We start from the raw sequence: 26,525 nt of genomic DNA on the forward strand, positions 1-26,525 counted from the left end.
TTGACTTGGTTTTGAAAAACCTTTATCATCTAAAAAAATGTTGCATCTACTTGAAATATAGACCTAATCATGTACCTTTAAGCTTTGTTAAAAATTGTGACAATAATGAGTGCTAATCCAGAAAATGTCTAATTTTGGTGAAAACTGGACAATATCCAATATATAAACTTCCAAATAAGATAACCTAGTGTTCTTGGTTAATGGTTTCCAAAGATTTTTCAAACATTTCCTTGTTTGGCTTTGGAGGAATTTGCTCTGGGATTTCAGCTTGGCCCTTGACTTGCTGAAGGACTACAGACTTAGAGCAAGCAGGCTGAGAAGCCAAGTAGCTTGAAAATGAAAGTAAGAGGTCCTGGGCCAGAGGCTTAGTGTGTGTTCTTTAAAGAAGGAAGAACTCTTGCAGGGTCAGAGGAATGTCACTGGCAGCCCTGGAACTTGCTAACGCCAATCAGACATCATGTGCTCCAGACAGATCAGCAAAATCCGGAGGCAAAATGTTTCACTGTGACTGTTACAGCAGCGTCCTGGCTTCGCTGAGATGTCTTCTCTCCCAGAGTTGTTATTTTACCATTAGCCATTTAACCATTTCCCCTGATGTTGACATACCCAACTCAGCAGGGAAAGCAAGTGGCAGATCTTCCAGACTGACGCCAAGGCTTTGGAAGGTTACAGCTAAGAAAGCATCCATAGCTAATTCCAGTCACATTGAGTAGAATTTCGAACCATGATACGGTGCTGGGGCATGCCAAGTAGGGGGACAGATATGCATGCACTGGCTGAGGTTCAAAGAATAGTGTCTTCTCAGTTGGGGCTGGGCTCAGGGAGTAACAGGGTCTTATTTTTGAAAATCATGAAATACATTTTAATTTAAATGGGTAACTGACTGGGTTCATTTTCTCCTCACCTCTTGAGAACTTTTGCAGAAACAAGAACTTTTGCAGAGACAAGAGTGATGGTGAACACTTGAGTTTTTCGAGTGAGGTTTCCAAAGACCTTTGAACCCTGAGAAATGCCTCAGACGTCCTAAGTCAAACTATACAATATAATGAAATACATGTGGCAAAATAAATAAACTTTAAAGTGAGAGGAGCAAGAAGACCTCTCTTCTGATACCTTAGCCTCATCCAGTTGAGAGACTCTGATAACGTTTCCATGATCGTCAGTTGTCTTTCAGGGCCCCTTGAAGCTCTTAAAGTCTCTGCTAATATAAGCACAGCACTCTGTCTGATAGGTTACTGCAGTTTTATTGCCTCCTAAATCCATGTAGGCAGATTTTAGATCAAGGTCACAATGTTGTATTATCCTCTAAAACATTTTTCTGTTATATTCAAGTGAACTCTGAGTCCCTGAAATGCTAGGTAGGTATTTCATTGTACATGTAAATGTTTTCTATGGCTTCAGTAACACATCTGAGGCTAAAAATGTATTGTCTTTCAAACGACTTACATGTAGGGTGTTTAAAATGGAAAATGCAGTTATAAGGAAATACAATATTTCTCTCCAGATTGTAATAAAAGGTTTATATGATCAATTAGCAGTGCTTTCACTGCCCTCTGCTGCCTTTAAAGAGAACAGAGGATTTGGAAAGCTTAGTCCTACATTTGATTGGGGAAGGCCAACTTTTCGTTTTATGGTCATTGTTATTAAAGCTCACTAGTATATTCCAAGTCTAACACTATCTGACTTGGAAAAACTCAACAATGAAGTGACCAATGACCCAAAACCATATAAGCTCCGTGTTCTTGTGAGTCAGGATTTTCTGTGGTTTTAAGTTATGAGTGTTTTTTCTACAATATCACATATATATATATATGGAAATAGCTATTTATTTAAAAGTTGATTACAAAGGTTTTCTTTAATACATGTTATTTGTTTAAGATATTTATTTTTAAGTAATTTCTACATCCAATGTAAGTGTCGAACCCACAACCTGGAGATGAAGCATCACATGCTCCACCGACTGAGCCAGCCAGGCACCACAGTACCTATTATTTTTTAAAACATGAAAAATTAATAGAAATAGCAACAACACTGATCTGAGATGAGAACCTTGCTTCTTTAAAAAGTGGAATGAAGGGACGCCTCGGTGGCTCAGTGGTTGAGTGTCTGCCTTTGGCTCAGGTCGTGATCCCAAAGTCCTAGGATCAAGTTCCACATTGGGCTCCCTGCAGGGAGCCTGCTTTTCCCTCTACCCTGTCTCTGCATCTCTCTCTGGATCTCTCATGCATAAATAAAAATCTTTAAAAAAAAAAAGTGAAATGAAGCTTAATAGAATTGCTTTGTGAGAATATTCTAATGTTTGCATTTAAATACTGGTTGCTTAGCATAAGGAAAAGATTTAATGCTTTCATAGTTTGAATTATAGCTTCATCTACTTGTAATTAACATTAAGTGCCATGTCTGTCTATGCTCTAGGGCTTCTGTTTAATAATAATAGTGAAAAGTAATAACATACTCATGAGCATTCCAGGAGATATGCTTGTTATTTCTATTCATTATTGACCTAGCAAAATCTTTACCTGAAATCTATTTTAGTCCTGAAGTATAAGCTAGAAACAGATTTTATTCACTTTAACCATGTGTCAAATGCCTATTATGTATCAGGCACAAACTTATAGATGGATGTAAACTGCATTTCTGATCTAAGATGCTCATAATTGAGTGGGTACAAAATATAAATAAACGGGTCTTATGGAGAAATTTCCAGAGGTGAGGGGGAGGGGAAAAAACAGAAATTTCCAAAGGTCATCTTCCCATTTGTGCCAATCAAGAGCCCCAGAAGTCTGATTGTTTTTGATCAGGATCTAAGACACAGTCACTAGTGACTAATTCTACTTGTAATACTCAGTACTCACTAAGAAAAACCGAAATGGGTTTTACAAATCTTTCTCTCTCTTTTTCTCTCTCTCTCTTTCTCACTTTTTTTTTTTTTTACTATATACCTTTTAATAACTTGATACCTTCCTTGGACAAAATGTATCTACCCTAAACATCCCATTTCCTCTCCAATCACAAATGTGTTTGTGTTTCTCTCACAACAGAAAGATAAATACGCTTCCAAGTTCAGATAACCTTTATTTTATCTTGATAACTCTGAAAGGATTGTAATAGAAACCTGGTTCTGCTATATCCAATTACTGCCAAAACGGAGAGCTATTGACCCAACACTCCAGAACCAAAGTGGGTATTTTTTTTTTTTTTTTTTTTTGTGGATAATTCTGACTTTTAACTGGCTAGGAGTTAATAATCCTCTTTAGCAAGTTAGTTTATTTGGTTCCCAAGAGTATGTTTTGAAAACATAAAGAATACACAAAGGGCTTTGCTTAAGTCCTCAAATACCACATAAGGAATGCATGGGAAATGACTGCTCAAAGTTAAATGCTTTGATAAAGCTTTTCATTTTGCTATGGTTAAGGTAGGCATTTAGTTATACTTGCTTCAAAATTTTTCTAGGATTAAATTGTTGAAATCATACTGTATGTGTGCCACTGGGACTTTTATCATCTTTCCACATATACGAGACTTGAATGGAAGCCTTAAGCTTCTTGAGAACCTTAGCCAAGCCCAACCTGTCTTCTGTGGTCACCTCCATGAGGAAGCAGAATAGCCTTCTTTTGGGACAACTTCTTTTAATCTCCTCCATCCTATGGTCAATATGGTTCTTCAACTAGTTGTATCACAAGAACACAGGGAGTGTAATGTCCAATTACTGTCCTTCAATATTTACCAAAAACGTGGTTGATGAGAACCTGTCCACACCAAGAAATATTTTAAGAAAAAGTTCCACATAAATTGTTTATTATTTAATAAGCATGTTGTGAAACTTTAGTAGGCAACAATCATCCTCCTCTTCCTCTTTTAACTGCAGAACCAATTAAAAACTAAACCAGAGTGAGAAACATGGAGCTAAAAAAATCAGCTTTATTATTGGTAGGCTTGACTTGGAGAGGATGGTGTGACCTGTGACCACATCTGTCTTCCTACATGTTCCCTTCTTCGTGGAAGCATTTGCATGTGCAGAGAACACCTTTACCTAGAATTGTAGGTGCTTTGTAACTCCTTGTTAATACATGAATGAATAAACCAATCAATCACAAAGGTTACTTCTGCTTTTTTCTCAGAGGAATATCAATATAAATCCTAGAGTACAGGAAATCTTTTCATTTGTTTGACCCCCGTGACCATTTGCCTCTTTGGACCTGCCCAGCTGCTCTCAGAGGTGACCAAAAGTGGGAGTGGCTTTCGGACTGAGCACTTTCTGTTGCCAGTGAAAGGTCCCATCAGCACTTTTTCCTCTTTCTCTTCCCCCTTCATCTTAAAATACAACATGTTGTTCTCTGACGTGAGGATGAATATGTTTGATTTCAGAGATTTGCTCAGTGCCTTAGGCCAGCTGTTGGGGCTCAAGTAGGATTAACTTAAAGACCAGTTGCTGTTTAACAACTTATTCTAGTCAATCAACAGATCTTTATTATGTGCCTTTTATGCAGAAAGCAAAGAAAAAAGTAGAACAAACCCATGACTCTTAAGAATGGGGAGCCAGATCCTGCTGATGGTTATGCGATGCCAATGTTTTTAAGACAGCAGAGGAGTGATATGCCTACGTCAAAGGCTCCAAATGTGCTAGGCTCAGAGTAACAGTCACACATCCCACCTTCCTCAGGTTTTAACTTCAAATTATTAATTTTACTCATGGTAAAGGTGGACTGGACAATGTGGCTTGGACTTGAGGCTAGCACTTCCTTTTAGGGAATTAACATTTATTAAGGTTGTTTGGCTTCTGGTGACAAGCCAACCTGACTCACCCATTCACAGACAAGAAAGCTGGCAAGAACAGGCCCTCACTGGGCCTACCTGGGTAAAGTTTAACTGTTTCCTAGATTTAGAAGCACAAGTGAGCCCACTGCCCATGAGTACAGCCAGTGTAAGACAGTAAGAGAAAGGATTGGTTGTCACGAACTTTTCCATTCAACAACCATAGTATTTGGAAGAATCATGGCTCAATGGTGTTCAGCTCTCCACTACTCAAATTAGTTATTTCTCCCATGGGAGAAGTGACAGGAGACCTCTAGAAGTTATATTGTCCCATCTGTGAGAGGAATGGAATTTCCCCTTTGTGGAGACAGTACGAAAAGGGAAATGATGGTCTCCACCAACACTGAATTACTCTACAGGTATACCCTCACAGTGCAGTCCTGGTGATCTTCATAGTGCTCTGCAAATTATCCTAAACACCACTTCAGGTTACATGTAGAACTCTATTTCATCTCTGTAGAAACTCTGAGCAGGAGTTATCCTGGCTTCTTCTGATGGAGACCCTCATCCAAACCTGAAAGAAAGAAGATAGAATAATATTTACCATACATACAAAAAGAAATCTGAGCCTGTAAGCAAAATCTGTACCCTTATGGTTCCCATTTGGGAAAATAGAATATTTCATATATTTTTTTCTTTCTACCTCCCCCGCCTTCCAAAATGTAGGAGCTTATTTGCCCAAAGTAACCCACAAGGAAGCCTAGCAAATCTGTTGCGTATGAGCTGACTCCAATTTCTTTCTGTAATTTCTAACAGTCTTCTCCTACGATTGTTGTTAGTTTGAAAGGGTGTCATAAGTGAAAACATTTTGCCTATTACCTAACAGTTAAAGTTACATGTCTCTGGGTTTGAATCCTGGCTCTCCCCTGAACTAGCTCTGTGACCTTGGGCAAGCCACTACAATCTGTCTGAAGCTGAGTTGATTTTTCATCACAGGGTGAGTGCTTGCTAATTTTAGTGCCTTTCCTTTGAGTATTAGCAAAGAATTAGAGACAGAATCAGAATATATATTTTATAAGCTGTCCATACCCACCGGCCTCCTGCTCTGTCTCCGAACTCACACCATTTCTTTGCAGGCAGCAAATGTGGAAAAATCTGAACGTTGGAATGAAACAGCCATGGGCTTGGATTTCTGTTATATCATTTATTAGCTGTGTGACTGTGGATAAATCAACTAAAGGTTCTCATTTTCTTACTGTGCTAAAAATGTTAATCATGATGAGGAAAGAGACCTATATTCAGACTCCCATCTTAAAGCAGAGAATGATAGTACACACATCAAATACCAGCTTTTATTCCTGTACTCTAGAAAGTGGTTTATATATTATATGGGGTCTTTATCTCTTCAGTGACTGGTTCACTTGTAAGGCATACCTGTGCACTAAATTTGTACACAAGCACACACACACATAAGCTCACACAGAAGTCATCTTCCCTTCAGAGTGGTGTCGATTTCTTTGAGAAAGCCACAGCCCAGTGCTGGTGATAACTGGCAATTTCTATTATGGTGATGAGTGAGGATGGGTTAATCCCTGTGCCTGTCAGGTTTGGCCAACTACTCCCCAAATTTCCCTTCATCAAATGTAAATATGTGTCCTGCCAAGTACTTTCCATTTATTTTGTAAGCCTCATGTTTTTCATTGGAAATTCAACCCATGTGTGCTGAGTTATTTACTGAACTCAGAATACAATTGGGCAAATGCCAGTTCATATCCAAAAGTTCCCTCCCCACAAAAAAAAACCACCATAAAGATTCACATTTTTTTTCTTCCTTTTACTTTTTGTTTTAATCTGGATCATAACTAAAAGAAGCCTAGTTTGGTTTGAAGTTACATAAAAGCTATATGGGCTATACCAGTCAGCAGTCTCTGAACGCACATGCTAAAAAGAACCACATCGAAATGAGCAATCTGCAGTGCCTCAGAACATCTTGTTAAAAGTGTAAATTCCGTATTGACTTGTTTTAGGATTCCTTTCTTCACCAAAGAGGAAACTGGTTCTTAATGTTTCCATTTTATAGGTGAGGACACTAACAGGCAATGACTTGCTTATCATGGTCAGATGATAGAAATTTGGAAAGGAGAGTTAAGAATAAGAAACACAACTGAGGGTTAAATTATTGCATTTGATTTAAGAAAAGAGGCATGTGGGCACCTCTCATGGGAGAGTACATTTTAACACCCAGAGGGAATCAGTGCTTGAGTGGCAGGTGCAGTTTTTCTCAGTGGGAAGAGATAAGAAGTGCTCACACAGGCATAATATCATGAGTTCTCATGCACTAGAAATACCATGTGTAGGTAGAGAGGTGGATTTTTTTTTTTTAGAGATAAGTTATACAACAGATTTTCTTATTTATGCATATTTAGTCCATCTGTAACTCCCTTGCCTGTTCTTGGCCACCAGCCTAGAAGAGGCCCAGACCCAGAATATTGTGTAAAACTGTGGGATTTTTGACAAATTAGGTTTTAATTCCCTTACGGTTCCCTCATCCACATTTATGACTTCCACTCCTAAATTGATGTGCTTAGCCCTGATCTCTCATTTACCTTCTAGTTTCATTTTATTTTTTTAATGATTATTTATTTATTTATTTATTTATTTATTTATTTATTTATAGAGACACAGAGACAGAGAGAGGCAGAGACACAGGCTGAGGGAGAAGCAGGCTCCATGCAGGGAGCCCGACGTGGGACTCGATCCTGGGTCTCCAGGATCACACCCCAGGCTGCAGGCGGTGCTAAACCGCTGCGCCATCGGGGCTGCCCTCTAGTTTCATTTTAATGATTCAACTGATTTTAGCACATCCCTCTGCTTGGAAACTTGCTAGCAATACTCTCATATATCATCAGTGTTATTAATGAAATGTCTTGGAAAGAGAGCTTGGGCTTTATTTTTATTTCCCAATATTTGATGCCCCCTCCTAGATTCCCTTGCTTCTACCAATAACATCACCATAATTACCAATTTGCAGTCATTCTTAATCTTCACTTCCCTGTAAATCTGGTCTCTTTCCTAGTCTATAGTTTTTGCTTCCAGTTGTGTCTCTTATCTCTTTCCTGTGGGCTGTGACAGATAAAGTCTAATCCAGGCTCTCATCACTTCCTGTTTGCATGACTTTAATGGTTTCCTTTTCTATCTTCAGTCTTCTCCTCTCTAGTCCATCCTGCACATGGACTAATCTCTCTGAGAAGGCTTGAGAATCAATAATAATGTCTCATCGCTACTGGATCATATCCAGTGTCTCATCCTGGCATGTAAACTGTTTTTAACATGGCTCCACCCTACTAATCCCTCTTTACTGTCAATGACCTGTCACACACACCTTCCTATCCTAGTTAGGTCAGCTCTGCACCTCACCAGAACACATTGCTTTTTCCCACCCCTTCTCTGCTGTGCTTACGTTATGGCTCACACACAGCCCATTTACGTGGCTAATGGAGCTGGACAAAGACTTGCACATGGAATGATAAACCATTTCGGAGTCAGATTACCAAATCTGGCTAGTACTAGCACTAGAGGGAGGACAAGTCTAACAAATAGAATAGGGACAAGTATAGGAACAGAAAATTTGGGGCAGTCTGGGCGAGTAGTTCCTCTGAGAAAAAGCCAAACTTCAAGAGTGGGAATAGGCTAGTATATGGATGACAGAGATGAAGGATCCAGCACAGCCATTCTGAGAAATCTAGACATACAAACAGCATCTGGAATATCCCCTCACAAGTGGCAGTGGAGTCCAATAATTCTTGATGAAACTCAGGAGTATGACTTCCATCCCTGGGAGGACGAGGAGATATGACAAGAGCAAGAAAAGACTCCCATCCTAGAAGAGCTGGGTTATCATGCAATTTATCAAGGGTAAGATTAAATCACAAAGAGTAAGACAAGCAGAAATGCAGTGACAGGGTTTGTTCCCTAGAATAATATAGAAGCTTGTGAAAACTGGGTCACCCAATCAGCGCCAGTCATCATCACGTGACCCAGTCCCATACCCCAAAAAACACAGGGCTAAAAGTTTGCATTCCAGAGGCTGGGAAATTACCATACTAAAAGCCTTTGGACTTGAATTGTATCCTCCTGACTCTGTATGCTTATGTCCAAGGTCTTTAATTTTTGTGAACCTTGATTTCTTCATGTATAATAATGAGGAAACTCATAAATATTTTATAGATATGCTGTGATGATTAAATAAAGTGCCGGCTATGGCAGTGCCATTTAATAATAGCCTCGGTGCTCTCTGCCAGACTTCTGAAACCTCTCCTGCCTGAGAAAAAGATTGACCTCGTGGCTGAGGTGGTGCTAAGCCTGTGGGTGGGAACCAGCCATTCCACTGATGGCAGAGGAGAGTCCAGAGGCAAGAAATCACTCATGGCCTGACTCCTCTCTGGGATACCTTCTTTCATCCCTCTTCTTTCTTCCCTCCTCATGCCTCCATCCTCTTAATCTCTACCAATCCTGAACATGAGTCACTCTCAAAAAAACTGCACCTCTTCTGTGAAGCACCAAGTCTGTTCTAGGAATCTCTCCATTCTTTTGACCCCTTTTGAACTGGAATTTTGCTAATTACTTGACCATGTATAATATTAGCAATCCAAGTTTTGACTTCTTTCAAGTAATCCCTAAAGTTCATAGCATTGTCATTTGTAATGTTGCAAAGATATAACTTCCACAGAAGTTCTGCAAAACCAGCCGAGTGAGTGAACCCCACAGATTGGCCTCCATCATAGTCCAACATAATTTTGATGATACCAATTTGTTATTGCATGAATGTTTTGTGAGGGAATTATATCCTATTTTGGAACTTGAGGATTGAGAATCTTCTAAGTTCTCTGGATGAATCCCTTGATAATATCAATGGCCTACAATATTATGATTTATTGATTTAATTGCCTCTTGTTCTTTAGCCAGATTTCTTTAACCAAATTTCAAGCCTCTCTGTGATTGAGGCAAGTCTCTTCTTTCTCTTGGTTATCCCTAAATGTAGCCTAAAGTTGCTTTCATAGTGAGCACTCAACCTGCAGTTGGTGATTAATTCAATGACTACATCTTGTTATCATTCTGTTTAATTTTTGGAATAATAGATAATAATTTCTTCAATTGTCTAGTTTCATCTAAGATAAAATATAACATTTTCACTTGCATAATAGAAAGAGAAGTAGAACACAAAGTAGTTGAGTCTAATACTCAAGTTTTTGGTAAGAAAAGCATGACAAGCCATTTGCAGGGAGATTTTGGCTACCCATATTTCTTATCACCAGGAATCAGGGTAATTTATATTATCTTTTTCTGTCTGTGTACTAGATATCTGTCTTCCAGTGGATTTTCCATTTGGAAAATGAAATGGAAAAATACTCTGCTTCATTTACATAGTAATGATTAGTAGTATCCAATCACATCTCCCTGCTTCCAGATTTTTATTATTACTTCTTTTTTTGTTTTCATTTTTTTTAATTTTTATTTATTTATGATAGCCACACAGAGAGAGAGAGAGAGAGAGAGAGAGAGAGAGGCAGAGACACAGGCAGAGGGAGAAGCAGGCTCCATGCACCGGGAGCCCAACATGGGATTCAATCTCGGGTCTCCAGGATTGCGCCCTGGGCCAAAGGCAGGCGCCAAACTGCTGCGCCACCCAAGGATCCCCTGTTTTCATTTTTTTTTTAATGTTCTTTACTTTGGAATACCATGCCAGGACTTTCTGGCCAATTGTAGGTACAAATATACCTGCGTGTGTCACACACATTACTTCTAACATCACACACACATGTATTTGTTGGAAAGTGGCTATAACCTTTTTATGTGTAGGACTCTAACCTTTTCCCTTTTGTCCAATATATTTTATTTAACCTCTGTAGTGGCCTTGAATTGAATTCCATTTTTCAATTACCCCACACCCCCGCCGCCCCACTGACCCACCATTTATAATGCCATCACTCTAGCTCATACCTTTATCATTTTACAGCTAGACTAACCTGATAGTCTTCTAGAGGCATTCTTGGATTGTCACTTTCCCTTTTCAATCATTCTGTACAGGGCACCTGGGTGGCTCAGTGTGTGATTTTCTGCCTTTGACTCAGGTCATGATCTCAGGGTCCTGGGATCAAATTCCACATCAGACTCCCTGCAAGGAGCCTGCTTCTCCCTCTATGTCTTTGCTTCTCTCTCTGTGTCTCTCATGAATAAATAAATAAAATCTTCAAAAATAATAATAAATTAAAAAAACATTCTGTACATTGTTTCCATGCTTACAACCCAATAACATCTCTCATCCCCTTAGCACAAGATACAAATACCTCTATAATATAATCCCGACCTTCCTGTCTAGACTTGCTTTCTATTTCTCCCCTTCCCTCCCACTCTATCTGCACCCTTCCATGCTCCCAGTATACCTTGAACATTGGCTAGGCTTTCCTACTGCCAGATCTTTGCTCATGCCCTTCCTGCCTGCCATGTTCTTTTCCCATCTCTACCTACAAATTTTATTTTAAAGATTTTATCTATTTATTCATGAAAGACAGAGAGAGAGAGAGAGAGGCAGAGACACAGGCAGAGGAAGAAGCAGGCTTCCATGCAGGAAGCCCAATGTGGGACTCGATCCCAGAACCCAGGGATCATGCCCTGAGCCAAAGGAAGACACTCAACCGTTGAGCCACCCAGGCGTCCCACTACCTACAAAATATTATGTGTGCTTCCAGGCTCAGATCAAATGCAATCTACTTCATAAACCCTTTCCCGAGCAAATTACCTAAAATCCTACCCTCAGCTTTGTATCAGAAGCACATATTACTACCCTATATTCCTAGTAGTGACTATATACTGCCTTATTTTGTAGTTGCACACACACAACTTTTTACTAGACTATATGCAAGGACTATGCCTGGTCCATCTTTGTATTTCCATACTATTTAGTTCAATGCCTTTCCTATAATATTTGTTCACTGGATGAATATTCTTTCACTATATCAATACCACGTTTGTAGCACAATAATGAGGTGTCAACAGAGGCATCAATGGAGGGGATTACAAATCAGACCTCCGAAATTCATACAACTACAAACTATAGTTTCGGCAGTTACTTTCATAAATTACAATCTCTTGATAAATATACCAAGAAATATGAAACCATCAACAGGAAAGACTTTTTCTTCTGCAGTCATTCAGCATACTTGAACTACAACATTGTATATCCCATGATTCTAATTCCTTGTCTGTATCCCATGTTATGGAGAGAAGGGACTAGAGCCCGGTTCTCACTCATCTGCACTTGTATCATCCTGACTTAAACACTATAGAGGAAAAACGCTCTTTGTGTTTGAGAAATAAAGTTGTACACGTTTTATATTGTATCTTGTTTTTAAGTGACTTAAGAAGAGAATTTCCTAGATGGAAGTGAATTATATTAATTTTATTAATGATGGCTGCTACTAATAATGATACATATCCTCTTGTACAATGTAGTTGAAACTTTTCCTCTATTTTCTAGAAATCTTGATTTCTCAACTTTTTATTATTATATATTTTTCTTTGTAATATATATTCTTGAGGCACACATTCTACTTTTCCCAGACCATTCCTGAGCCATGACCATTTTCTGGCTGGCCTCCCTGGCAGGGTCTAACCCTAATTACACAGACCCCCACTCCTAGAACTGTCTGGTGTTTGCTTGGTAACTTCTACCTAGTTCCTTCCTTGGCGAGCATCTTCCAAGGAGCTGTGGGACCACAGTGGTTCACACTCCTTCCTTCTCTCCTCTTCCAACATATACACGTGAATCATTTCAGAGTCAGATTGGACTCATTTTATCGGAAAGTGTTTGGATTCAGAGCCGTATGTGATTTCACTTAAGATTAAAAAAAAGACACAAGAAATAACAAGTGTTGGTGAGGATGTGGAGAAAAAGGAACTGTTGTGAGCTGTTGGCAGAATGTGGATGGGTGCAACTACTGTGGAAAACAGTATGGAGTTTCCTCAAAAAATTAAAAATAGAATTACTATGTGATCCAGTAATTCCACTGCTGGGTATTTACCCAGAGAAAATAAAACACTAACTTGGAAAGATATAAGCACCCTTGCGTCTATTGCAGCATTATTTACAATAGACAAGACATGGTGGTGACCCAGGTGTCCGTTGATAGATGAATAAAGAAGATGTAGAGATACAAGGGAAAATTACTCAGCCGTAGAAAGAATAAAATCTTGCCATCTGCAAAAAAAGAGATGGACTGGAGGGTATAATGCTAAGTGAAATAAGTCAGTTCGAGGGATGCCTGAGTGGTTCAGCAGTTGAGCACCTACCTGTGGCTCAGGGCGTGATCCCAGATTCGCGGACTTGAGTCCCATATCAGGCTCCTTGCAGGGAGCCTGCTTCTCCTCCTTCTGCCTATGTCTCTGCCTCTCTTTCTGTGTCTCTCATGAATAAATAAATAAAATCTTAAAAAAAGAAAAAGTCAGAAGGACAAATACCATATGATTTCACTCATATGCGAAATTTAGGAAACATAACAAATACAAAAAATAAAAAAACAGACTCTTAAATATAGAGAACAAACTGGTGGTTGCCAGAGGTGAGGTGAGGAGATGAGTGAAATAGATAAGCGGGATTAAGAGTACTTACCTTGGGGCATCTGACTGGCCCAGTCAGAAGAACATGGGACTCGATCTTAGGGTCATGAATTCCAACCCTACAGTGGTTGTAGAGATTACTAAAAAAATTAATTAATTAAAAAAAGAGTACACATACCATGATGAGCACTGAGAAATGTATAGAAGTGTTGAATCATGGGGTATCTGGTTGGCTCAGTCAGTTAAGTGTCTGCCTTTGGCTCAGGTCATGATCCCAGTGTCCTGGGATGGAGCCCCATGTCAGGATCCCTGCTCAGCAGGGAGTCTGCTTCTGCTTCTCCCTCTGACCCTCCTCCCCTCCTTGTGCTCTATCACTCTCTCTCTCTCAAATAAATAAATAAAAGCTTTTGTTTTTTCAAAATTTTATTTATTTATTCATGAGAGGCACAGAGAGAGAGGCAGAGACACAGGCAGAGGGAGAAGCAGGCTCCCCACAAGGAGCCCGATATGGGACTCAATCCCAGATCCCGGTATCTATCATACCCTGAGCCAAAGGCAGATGCTCAACCACTGAGCCACCCAGGTGTCCCAAATAAAAGCTTTCAAAAAAATAAAGAAATGTTGAATCTTTATATTACACCTGAAGCTAATACAACACTATGTAAATTATATTTCAATATTTTTTTTAAAAGATTCACTAAGGAAGAAAAAGAACTTTATCAGCAAGTGTCACCATGACCATTTTGAGTATCTTTCCCCATCACAATATAGTTTAGCTGGAACGGAAAGATGTATAGACCACCTAATCCATTGGTTTTCAAAGTCTGATTTATAAAATGGATCATAGTGAGCCTTGTTGGGTAAAGAGGGAGGGAAGAAGGGGCCCTGTGCCTGGTGATAGCCCGTGAGGCATACATTCTCCACATACCAGTCTGTAAACCACTAATTTGAACTAAATGTCACAGCTTGCAGATGAAGAAACTGAGCCCAGAAAGGTTAAGTGACTCGGTCAAGGTCATGTAACGAGTTTGTTGCAGAGTTGATTCTAGATCCCAACTTACTGAGCACAAAGTCCTTTCCAGGGCTTTTCCCACAGATAACTGCTAAATAAAGAGTTCATTTCTGCTCAGTGGACTAGCACAGTTCATCTCTATGCCCAAGAGCAGCGTATGAGAACTAGTGTTTTCCTTGTTACAAATCCTTTCTTATTGAAAGAGATTCACTATTCACTGAAATCACCCAAAGTACCAGAAACAGTGTGACAAACCCGAAGGGACAGCACATTGTACATTTTTAGCTGGCCCATCTGTTCCATGATGGGCTTTCTAGCTGAGTAGCCTAAAGCCCTGCAACCGACCTGCTTCATAAGCTCAGCTCAGAACAGCCCAGCAAACCCTGAGTCAACTGGTCACATCGATGGGTGGTCTCCTTTCTCCATCAGCAATCTGGGAAGCTAACCCTATGCATTAGAGGGCCTCGATGGTGGCTAATTAGGGCAGGGCCCCCTCGGAGCTATCATTATAGGCCATCCACATCAAGACCATCCTCCACAGCCTTCCTTGTGATTAATGTAATCACAGTAATTACTGGTCTCCCTTTTGAGGTCTTGGCCACAAGAGCAAGAGTTTTCTCTGAGTACATTGTTTCCAAACAACTGTAAGTCCTTAGTTGTGGAAGATGATGTCAGGAGTTCTGATGAGGGGGTTTCTCTAGAGCAGCTGAGGATTGGCCCCAAAGGCGTAAAGGAGTCAATTCAGTTTATATCCCACAGCCACGTCTCCACGGCCACATGCATGCAACCAGTTACTCTATGATTAACAAAAACAAGCTTGTGGCTGTTGTATTGTACTTTCTACTCCTATAACATTTAGAGGACTAGGGAGACACAAAACCTTCCTTTTCTTTCATGTCTCCCAGACTTGGCGCATAATTGTCATTTTTTTCTTTTCTCTTCTTTCTTTGTCAGGAGTTAATGCTTTAGTCAAAACAGGTCAGATTGGAATTTCCATCCAGAAAAAAAATTGTTGATTATTCTCTAGCTAGACCACTTGAGGGCAGCATAGCCTTAGGAGCACATTTTTTGACCAACTACTATGTAAAGAGGAAATAGGTATTGTGACTTTCATATACACATTACTGTCATTCAGGGATTAAACCATAAATAATGAGAAAATACTTCTTGAAAGTCATACTAAATTTAAGGATGAAGGAATACATGTCTAATTTTAAACGTACTTATATTGTTTTCTTATACAACATAATTGCTTGAGGCAGACACTATATAAACCATTCATGTGAAAAAGAGATTTGAAACAGAGTGTTCTCCTGTTGGTGGGAATGCAAACTGTTGCAGCCACTGTGGAAAACAGCATGGAGGTTCCTCAAAAAGTTAAAATTGAATTACTTTCAGATCCAGCAAATGCATTACTGGGTATTTACCCCAAGAATACAAGAACACTAATTCAAGGGGATACATTCACCCCTATGCTGATAGAAGCAATATTTACAATAGCCAAGATACGGAAGCACCCCAAATGTCCATCAATTGTTGAATGGCTAAAGAAGAAGTGGTGTCTATATATATTGGAATATTATCCAGCCGTAAAAAAGAATGAAATCTTGCCATTTGCAGCTACATGGATAGAGCTACAAAGTATAATGCTAAGTGAAATAAATGAGTCAGAGAAAGACAAATACAATATGGTTTCACGCATATGTGGAATTTAAGAAACAGACAAGCAAAGGTGAAAAAATAAGAGAGAGAAGCAAATCAGGAAACAGACTCTTAATTATAGAAAACAGATTGATGGTTACCAGAGGGGAGGTGGGCGGCGGGATGTGTTAAATAAGTGATGGGGATTAAGGAATGCCCTTGTGAAGAGCATGGGTGATCTACACCTGAAACTAATATAACACTGCATGTTAACCACATTTAAGATAAACTTTAAAATATATAATTAAAAAATAAAATGAAATGAAACTGAGTGCTCTCAAAAAAGGGTCCCAAACAGTTAAAAAAAAAAAAAAAAAAAAAAGGCTAAGCTAAAATATACTGCACAGTTGACCTGGGAACAAAATCCTGGATATGTTTACAGGTCCTTATGTTCCTCTTGGAGACATGGTTTTTCACAACTAACATGTTCCTATTACTACTTCTTTTAACCTAAACAGGAGAGCTACCTCTCTGTCTTTATTCTGTATTTTGGGAGTCAGTCCAGGATGGCAAGAGAAGATAAACAGAGGAGGTTTAGGGGAAAAGAGAAGTAGGCATTGCACTCTGTCCTTGGAGAATCACGGGTAGTGATCTGTAGGGAAAAGCCTACATTAACCCAAATCACAGGGAGGTGTGCCACTTATCTCTGACCCCTGTCCAATATGTTGTTTGTAAATACCTTTTGGTAGTTTTCACATGATGTTAATTAACAACTTGCACTTGATCAGCCTGAGATATTTTTGTTTTCTTTCCAGGTATCACTACATAAGCAACCTAAATAACAGAGACAGATAACTGACTCCCAGAAACCTATCTGGAAGTCACTCTGCATCCCTCCCTCTGCTTCTCTTTATGAGTCGTAGAAAGAACATGACAGTTCTTGAATACATTTCCCAGATTATCGGAGGAAGCCAAATTCTTCACATGGTGTATGGGTTTGTTCATTTTTTAAGATCATGATTGTGGTGAAGAACTAGAGGAAAGCTCTGGAAGATAATGGAAGCGACTCATGAGAGGCATCTTTAGCCCAATGTCAGTTGGACCTTCAGTGCCCTTGAAAATCCTTTCTTTCATCGTAAGTCCATATACTATCATATTTCTGTCTGTATTTTTTTGGCAAACATCCAAAACCAAACTCATTCTCCCTCAAGTATGGAGGTGGCCTCAGCTACTTTGCTGAGATGGCCAAGGTGATTAGGTGTAAACTCGCTTGTTTCCCTCCCTTCACTTCAGTTTTTCTCTTTCAAGCTCTTCCAGGATCTTGTTCAATTGGGTATCTCCCTAATTCCACTTTTTTTCTCCCACACTTGAGGAAAAAGTTCTTTCTCCATCTCATTCACCTTTCCAGCTCCCATCCGTCCTCCCTCCATCTGAGGCAGGTTTCTTGAAAGAAAGGTCTAGACAGGGCCACCACATTCTCACCTCCCTTTACATTCTCCCTTGCATTATTCCACCCTGCTCCCACTCTTCACAAACCACCCTTTAAAGCTCACTAGTAATCTTCTCATTGCCACGTGGTCAGTGATTTCTCCTCAGCTCTTCTCTTTACGACATCACAGGTGTAGCACCGTGGTGGTGGCATTGACAAATTCTACCCTCGCTTCTCTCCTTGAAATTCTTTCTTCCCTTGGATTCAGGAACACCCATACTAATTATCTGGCTACTTCTCTTCAATCCCTGTTGGCCCCACTTCTCCTTTCCCCTTACAGGTAGGGATTTTCAGTACTCATCCCCTCAATTTTCTGTGCCCTCTTTTTTTTTTTTTTTAAGATTTTATTTATTTATTCATGAGAGACACAGAGAAAAAGAAAGGCAGAGACACAGGCAGAGGGAGAAGCAGGCTCCATACAGGGAGCCTGACGTGGGACTTGATCCTGGGTCTCCAGGATCACACCCTGGGCTGAAGGCAGCACTAAACTGCTGAGCCACCCGGGCTGCCCTCTTCTGTGCCCTCTTCCTGAGCTCATCTACTCCTACAGCTCTAACTACCCCTTCTTTGCCCTTGACTTCCCAGCAGGCATTTCTCTTCTAAGCTATATGCCTCACCTTCCAAAAGAATATTTGCTATGTCCACTTTTATGTCCTGTATCTCACTTTGCTCACAGCCTCCCCATCTGTCTGTCCCAAACTAATTCTCCCACCTTACTGTCCAATCATGTCTCAAGACAAAATTTTGGTCATCCTCCACTTCTGTGCCATTTGTAAATTGATTAGACATGGGGCATAAAAGATTGTGAAATGCTTTTTTCAGACTCTCCCTTGTATTCACCATGAGAGTGCTCCATTTCAAGACTTCATGACCTGGGCTTCAGAAACGATCACCAAGTTGGTGTCTCTGTCATTAATCTCTCTCATCCTTATTCCAGCCCAATCAATATTTGGCCATTAGCTAGTTTCCAAGTCTCCCCAATACAAAAGAAACTAGTAATATTAGTTGCTTCCAAAACAAACGGCTGGGAGACAAGTGTGGAAGGGATGGGAAATTCACACTTACATACCATCTTGTTCCTTTAAAATTCTGTGCTCTGAATATATTAGCTATTAAAAATAATGTTTAGGGGCACCTGGGTGGCTCAGTCGGTTAGGCCACCGACTTTTGGTCTCAGTTTAGGTCTTGATCTCAGGGTTGTGAATTAAACTCCGAGTTGGGATCTATGCCAAGCATGGAGCTTACGTAAAAAAAAATAAAGCAAAAATAAGTTAAACATTAAGTATTGCCAATTAAGTTTAGAAAAATAAACAAAACGTTTTGTTTCAGTTACTCTTCTGTTCAAAATCCTACATGGGTTGACTTCAAAACAAAGTCAAATTTCAGGCCATCGTTGAAAGCTTCCTTAGATTTGACCACACCCATCCTTCTAATCTGCTCTTCCTCTTTGCTGTCTCTACTGCACAGGCCAGCCATGTGCCATTACTCTGGATTTTGAGGCTTCCGTTCTCTTGTTTAAGCCATCCCCTCTGCCTGAGGTGCCCGGCTTCATACCAGGTGCAGTCCTACCTTCCTTCCAGCTTCACCTCATATGTCACCAATTCCGAAGTGTTTTTCCAGACTCTTGCATTTAAAACCATTCCTTCTCTTCTGTAGATTTCCCGGAGCAATTGGTCCTATCCGAGTCACCCTATGCCTGTGACTGTTGGTATCTTTGTCTGTTTTTACACCCCTAGTTGAAGGCTGTTCACATGATGAGTTCTCAGTAAATGGCTTCTGAATGTCATTGGCCCCAGGACACTGAGAAATCCAAAATTAGAACTGTTTGGATAGGGGGCTCTTTGTATCTCCACTGATGTTTGGCATTGCCATCAGGAAGTACAGAGGTAGATGATTCCCTCTCAGGTTGGTGCTTCTGCAGTTCTGGTCCTAGACCACCTGCCACGGGAGCACCTGGAGTGCTCACCAAAATATAAATTCCCGGGCTCCAACTGAGGCCTGCTGGTTCTGAGTCTCTGGGAGTAGGGCTTAGCAATCTGTAATCGAAGCAAGCCTCTCAGGTGATCCTCACATACTCCCGGTTTTGAGAGCGTTTGTTGTCATTGGATAGAGCAGGATTTAGGGGGAAGGTTTGAGCAGAGAGAACCGCTGAGGTTTCTTCAGCACCATTCTGCTTGAATGCTCAGTTTCCTCGGTCTCTGCCAGCCCTTCAAACCGTGGCCCAGCCTGCTCCGCATACCTGGCTGTGCCTCTTGCTCCTGGATCGAGGCTTGCCCTCTGTATCTCCTTTCAAGAGGCTGACAGCTGAGCTGTCAAGCTCTGATTCCTTGCAGAAGCTGGTGCTGGCACCTCACGATTGAGTGCCTCAGACTTCAACAATAATCTCGTCTTTTTTCACTCTTCTCTTTTTTCCTGTAACTGCTGTGGGCAAGTGATTATCTCTGTGTTGTAGACATGGGGATTCTGAGGCAGGAAAATGTTGAGACTTGCCTAAGCCTCTGACATATTAATAGAGTTAATGTCAAAAGCCCTGTCATCCAATTTGGCATTCCCAGTGGCCATTTTGTCAATCAGTAAGTCAATCAGTTAATCAACAAGTATTTGCTAAATGCCAAATAGACATCCAGAAGTGTCTTGTTTAACAACTGCTGGCTGGCACAGAACCTGGTTCAGTGACCTTATATTATCCCTGTGTACCGTGCTGTCCACGGTTTGCTGCCTTTATGATCATGCCAGGTTGCTGAGCTATATTTCACATCAGTACCACCATTTATTACATAATTCTGTAGTCCTTAATGAAGTTAAGAAGAGTAAGGTAGGCCAGCTCCTCCAACATGACCAACTACTTGGCAATCTCAGCTTGATGTTATACCTCTGACAATATTTGGTTTTCCTTGGATTTCCATTGAATTAAAAGTAGAAATTCTGCAGACAAGCATGTGACTCTGTGAAAGAAATCTTTTTCCTTTCTCCTTCTAATCCACATACACTCAAAAACCTCCATCCTCAGCATCGATGGCCTTCATTTTCACAATCTGAAATCCTTTTATATGTGAAAATTATCCACCCCCACGGCCCCCAATTCTATATCCCTTCCTAAAACCAATATGCAGAAAGAATACGTTATTCTACAGGCTACATTTACTAACACTTACAAGTATTTTCATTAATTTTCTAACAGTCACAATAGAAACCATAACTGTGTGTGTACAAACCCACTTTGCTCTTTTTGGCCAGCTTACTGTTTTTTACAAACCCAAGATAGCAAAGTAAGTTCTGCTATGTGTTTGAAAATGCCAACTCAAAGTAGGATATCTATGCCCAGGGTCCCCTAGGTTAGCACACATTCTGCTAGGTCATTCTGGGTGCTGCAAATCAAAATTCAGCTATCACAGACTACTTGGAGGGAACCGGTATCTGAAACAAACTCCCATGGACAAGATCTGAACATTTTTGGCGTTCTTTCTTTCTTAGATTTCATATGGTTTTAAAGGTAGCCCCAAAACTTGACCCTGATTTCAGTTAGCATTGATAGCACCAAAGGTATCTATGGGGAGCATTGCTGGCCCATCCCAGGTTTGAGAGGTGATAATGGGCACCTGTGGCTCTTTCTGCTATCTCTAGTTTGTAAGTGGGCTGGATTTAGAACTAATCCAAATCACCTTGGGTGGCAGGGAGCATGGTCCTTTGCTGAGAGGGATTCGGGCCAGTAATTTTACCTCCACATTGTTTGACATTCTATTTCAGGCTTAATGTTGTAACATGTTCTTCCTTTTTCCATCTCATGTAGCCATTAAATAAATGCCCTGGCTGGATCAGAGGAACCAGGAAATAGAATGTTACGCAGTGAGCTATTGATATTGCCCCCTAAAGCTTCCAACAACTTCCCCTATCAACATCTCTGACAGGGCCAGAAAATTCCAGTGGATTTCTTTTGTCCATTCATGTGTATTACAAATGTGTTATATGTCTCACTCAATAAAGTTACTACAGTTTTGCTGCATTATATATACCAAGACAAAGTCTTCTTTAGGTATCTTGTTATCCTTATCATTGTTCTAGGTGAAATTACAAATAAATAATACCTATAATGAGTTGATCATAGATATCCAAATGGACACGGGGGGAAAAGTCGATTGGATGGATCAAGTTCACAGAACAAGTTAATAAAGGTAGGACAGACCAAGAACGAAGGCCTAATAATTTTCTTCTAGGACCTTAATAAAATATATTTTCTCTTGTAACATAGACTGCCTCACACAAATAATATCAAAGAAAAATTGAATAATTTTCATCCTTTGGGATTTCACTTTGATTTAAAGTCAATGTGGCTTTAATTATTTTTAATTTTACTTCCTTCACTTATTAAAATATCTAATATGCACCAGACTTGCTGCTTCTTTTACTTAATCCTGATGCACCTAAGAGTAGAAAATAATTATATTGTGGTTTAAATATCCCAGCAGTGCTATCACTGTGTTTAATTTTTATTTTTAAAATACCCATTTTAAGTCTCTCACTCCACATCTGGGTGTTTTACATGATTTTTCTATATTCTTCACAATGATGTATTAAGTACATATTATCATTGTGACTCTACAGAAAAGGAAAATGATTGCACAAAAGTTATGTAATTTGAATTAATGAGCTCAGTGCCTGACTTGTAACAATTTCTCAGTCAATATTAGTATTTTTCCTAAGGTCACACAGCTACTACGTGGAAGAATGTGAATTCAAAATCAAATATAACAGAATGCTTTTGACACTATCCACACACTGTCTCAATTTTCATAGTTGATTTTATGAAAAAAGTGACTTTACTCTTATATATTTGACCAGCTAGAGCAAATATTGCATAAACTATATTTATCTGTCAACATCTCTAACTTTAATTTATGTGCATGTACACCTGAATGTCTTCTTGTCTTATTCTGTTTTGGTTTTGTGTTTAGGTTTTTATGCTGTATTGTACACTGTCATGCATTTAAAGAAACTTTTAGACTTAAGAGTGAAGCTTCCCCCCACCCCCCCCGGGAATGGGAAGAAGGTATTAATCAAGAGGCATATAAATGTGAAATGAAACAGTCCTGCTCCAAGGGAGAGCATGGAACTTCCCTAAAAGCAGAGGTTCCTAGCACAGCCTTATACAGCAGGTTGAGTGACACCTCATTCTAAAAATAGGGCTTGCTTGGACACTATGAGGTGGGACACTTGGATTCTGTTTTATTTCGAACTGACATTTTAGAAAGGACATCCCACATTTCTTTTAGAAGAACTCCAGTGATAGTTATTCTATGAGTTATTCTGAAGAAAGTCTATAAGAATTTGGACTTGTATTTATAAATTAATAAGTGGCCATAGCTTTCATTTTGAGAGAAGAAAAGGATTTCGGTTTACATTATAATGAAGAGTTCCAGATCAGACCTCCAGCCTCTATCCCTGCAAGCACAGATATTAGAGCTACAGGAACCTCACATCTGGCTCTGCCTGGGCTCTGGTCAGGCTTCTCTGCAAAAGTCAATAGCTAAGGAGCCTCAATAGGCAACATACACCCCTTCTCTCTCTTTCTTTCTCCCCCCCCCTCACTTTCCCCTTTCTCTTCTATTTTTTAAAGATCTTTCTTTCTCAAAGTCTGATCTCTTTGGTCCTAAGTCTCCGAACTTTGACAGAAGGCTCAACTTGGATTAAAAATTCTCTAGAAGAGCACGCAAGTGGTGTTGCTGATGAGCAGCAGGTCTTGCAGTTAGTTCCCTTTCTTGATTAAAAAAAAAGTGGGGGGAGGTTGGGATCCCTGGGTGGCTCAGTAGCTAAGCGTCTGCCTTCGGCTCAGGGTGTGATCCTGGAGTCCCAGGATCGAGTCCCACATCGGGTTCCCTACATGGAGCCTGCTTCTCCCTCTGCCTATGTCTCTGCCTCTCTCTCTGTGTGTCTCTAATGAATAAACGAATCTTAAAAAAGAGAGAGAGAAAAAAAGGGGGGGGAGGTGCATGGGTGGCACAATAAGCTAGGTGGCCAACTTTTGGTTTTGGCTCAGGTCTGATCTCAGGGTCGTGAAATGGAGCCCAATGTCTAGCTCTGTGCTCAGTACTGAGTCTGCTTCAGAATCTCTCCCTCTGTTGCTCCTACTTGTGCTCTCTCTCTCATAAATAAATAAATAAATAAATAAATAAATAAATAAAATAAGAATAAGATGGTCTCACAAAAAGGCAGTCATTGAATTAGCCAGAACTAGACTTTGGAAATGCCTGTGAAGTCCCAGAACCAGTGATCTTACCTGCATAATTTTATGTTTACACACAGAGGAGTGGATTAGGAAAGGCATTTCAGCCTGGTCTCAGCTGAATCACTGGCTGTGTTAGCTTGGTGTTCTCACCAGAAGCCTCTGAAAATACTTGAGAACATCAGATCCTGGGTCATGATTATGCCTCTGAGACTCTGTGCCCGTGGCTGGGGAGGAGATTGTCAGCCTCTAGGGGAGTGAACAGCATTGTAGAGATTTCTGGAGTGCAACTGAGAGTAGCTAAGACTTTGGCAAGCTTAAGACCGAGAGCCAGGTCCTCAAACTGTGACTTAAATTGGCATATGACTCTAAACTTGTTTGTATCATTCTCTAATTGTTTTATGGGTGCTCATATGTCCCTCACAAGCCTGAAAGCATCAGAAGACAGAGACATTGCTATTTTTGATTTCCCACAAGATTCTTCCAGAGTCATGGGCTCACCTTGTTGATTGACAGTCACTGGTAGCAGTGACTTCAGCTGCAAATAAAGAAAAACAGTTATGTTCCAAGTGATAGAAGAATGTGTCATGTAGTCATGCCTCTGTGGTAGTGGGTTGATCACCAAGATGGAAATACCCTATGAGGCAGAAATAGGTGAATGGTACTAAGTATCTGGGAATCTTGTGGCAGAGACAGAAGAAGCAGGTGGTTGGGTTAAGGGTTACGTATTTGGAGGTCACCTGACTTGTTTTCAGGCAGGGACCTGAGCACCCTAGCCGAAGCTCTCCAGGGAGTGCATGGTCAATACCAACAGTCCTCGAGAGCAAGCCTTGAGGCCTTGAGGCTCCAAAGTCACTGTCCATCAATGGACAGGCCCACATCATTCATTCATATATTCTTTAATTCTGATGTTAAATATTGTGTGGCAGGCATCATGCTCAGTGCTAGGAACACAAAGATCAATGAATGTATGTGGTCCCTGTGTCCAGAGGTGAGACTAACTATAAACTGATACATTATGATCTAAGCTTAATACCATATGATAGTTTGATTTAATGAAAACGAGTTTTATAGAATAAGGAAATGGAGCTAGCTTGGGATACAGGCTTTGCCACCTATTATTCACTGTATGACTTGGATATTTTGAGCCTATTTCCTCATCTATAATTTGGAAAGTACTATCTCTTAGGATTGTTCAAAGAATAAAATGAGAAACACATAAATAACAGCAGCACAACGCATATGGCAGACCATCAGAAAACATTTGATTCCATGCTATGTAACAGCAGAACATGCAGTATGATGGAGGCTCAGAGGCAGGAGCCAATGGCTGCTTGAAAAAGGGTGTGGAGACTCCATCTAGGAAATAACACTTTTTGTTTGATCCTGAAGAGTAACTAATCCCTAGTTCAGTCATTTAATCAGCACATGTTTATAGAGCATTATTATGTGCCAAATATTATGCCAGATGTTGGGAGCACAGTGGTGTACAAAACAGACGTGATGCTGGACCTCGTATTGCTTACCTGGTGGAGGAGGAGACAGAACAAAACCAAACAAATGGATATGCCAAGAATAAACATGGCAGTGGAGATTGGGAACTGTGACTCTCAAATGTATTCGGTCTTCTGGCAAGAGCACCAAGCTATCATAGACTACAATTCAGCCCAGACCAGGCTGAGATGCCTTTCTTAATAAACTCTTTTGTGTATTAAACGTGAAATCATGCAGGTAAGATCACTGGTTCCAGGGCTTTAAATTTCATATCCAACATCCACGTCTGGCTGATTCAGTGACTCCTTTTTTGGGTGAAAACCTTATTATTATTATTTTTTAATCAAAGATGGAGACTGCATGACCTGCTGTTCATCATCAATGCCACTAAGTGTTCTTCTAGAGAAGTCTTAAACTTGAGCCTTCTGTCAGAGCTTGGAGACCCTTAAGACTGATGTGCTTAGACTTTAGGAGAGAGACAAAAAATAGAAAAGAAAGGGAGTAGAGGGACGCCTGGGTGGCTCAAGGGTTGAGCATCTGCCTTTGGCTCAGGGCGTGATCCCGGGGTCTGGGATCGAGTCCCAGGTCGGGCTCCCTGCGAGGAGCCTGCTTCTCTCTCTGCCTATGTCTCTACCTCTTTCTCTGTGTTTCTCATAAATAAATAAATAAAATCTTAAAAAAAAAAAAGAAAGGGAGTAGAGAGAGAGAGAGAAAAAGAGAGAGAGAAATGCATGTTGCGTATTGAGACTTCTTAGCCACGGACATTTGCGTTGACCAGATGGTGCTTGGGCAGAGCCACATGTGAAGCTCATGGAGCTTTAACATCTGTGCTTATTAGGAAAAGGGATGGTAGGACATCTGGCCTGATATCAGCCAAGAACCAAAGGATGAGAAGGACCAAACCATGTAAAGAGTGAAAGGAAGAACATTCTAAGTAGAAATAGCATGTTTCATTGCTCTAAAGCAGGGAAGGGCTGGGATGAGCAAGTGAAAGAAGAATAGAATGAAAAAGGGAAAAGATAGCATTCAGGAGATTTCATGAAAGATTCAGGAGAGCTCACACGTAAAAAGACATAGAGTCATGAAAGAGTCTGGCATGTTGTAACAATCTGGTGAACTTGTTGTGGCTGTGCTCCAGGCTGGAGAAAGGAAGGGAGGGAGAGAAAAAGGTGGCAGGGGGTAGAGTAGGAAGGTAGATGGGAGCAATTGTACAGGATCTTGCTTGTGTGATGTAAAGATACTCAGATCTAGTTCTGCTCATAAGCAAGACTACACATATTTTTATGAGGGATTGTGGA

The 26,525-nt window shown here is 40.3% G+C and overlaps 1 protein-coding gene across 4 annotated transcripts in view; it reads left to right on the plus strand.

The window, feature by feature from the left end:
- The window catches only part of SYNPO2 (synaptopodin 2), a 181,449-nt gene that overhangs the window by 84,938 nt on the left and 69,986 nt on the right, over positions 1 to 26,525 (plus strand). The window contains exon 1 of one of the 4 annotated variants that reach the window (XM_072810460.1): positions 17,100 to 17,159. The exons of the other annotated variants lie outside the window; for them this stretch is intronic. Coding sequence (XP_072666561.1) covers positions 17,115 to 17,159 — 45 coding nt within the window. The 5' untranslated portion in view covers positions 17,100 to 17,114. Of the gene's footprint in view, positions 1 to 17,099; positions 17,160 to 26,525 lie in introns of those variants that run through there. 4 annotated transcript variants of the gene reach the window in all.

This window comes from Canis lupus, chromosome 33 (genome assembly GCF_048164855.1).
Source record: "Canis lupus baileyi chromosome 33, mCanLup2.hap1, whole genome shotgun sequence".
Lineage (NCBI taxonomy): Eukaryota > Metazoa > Chordata > Mammalia > Carnivora > Canidae > Canis > Canis lupus.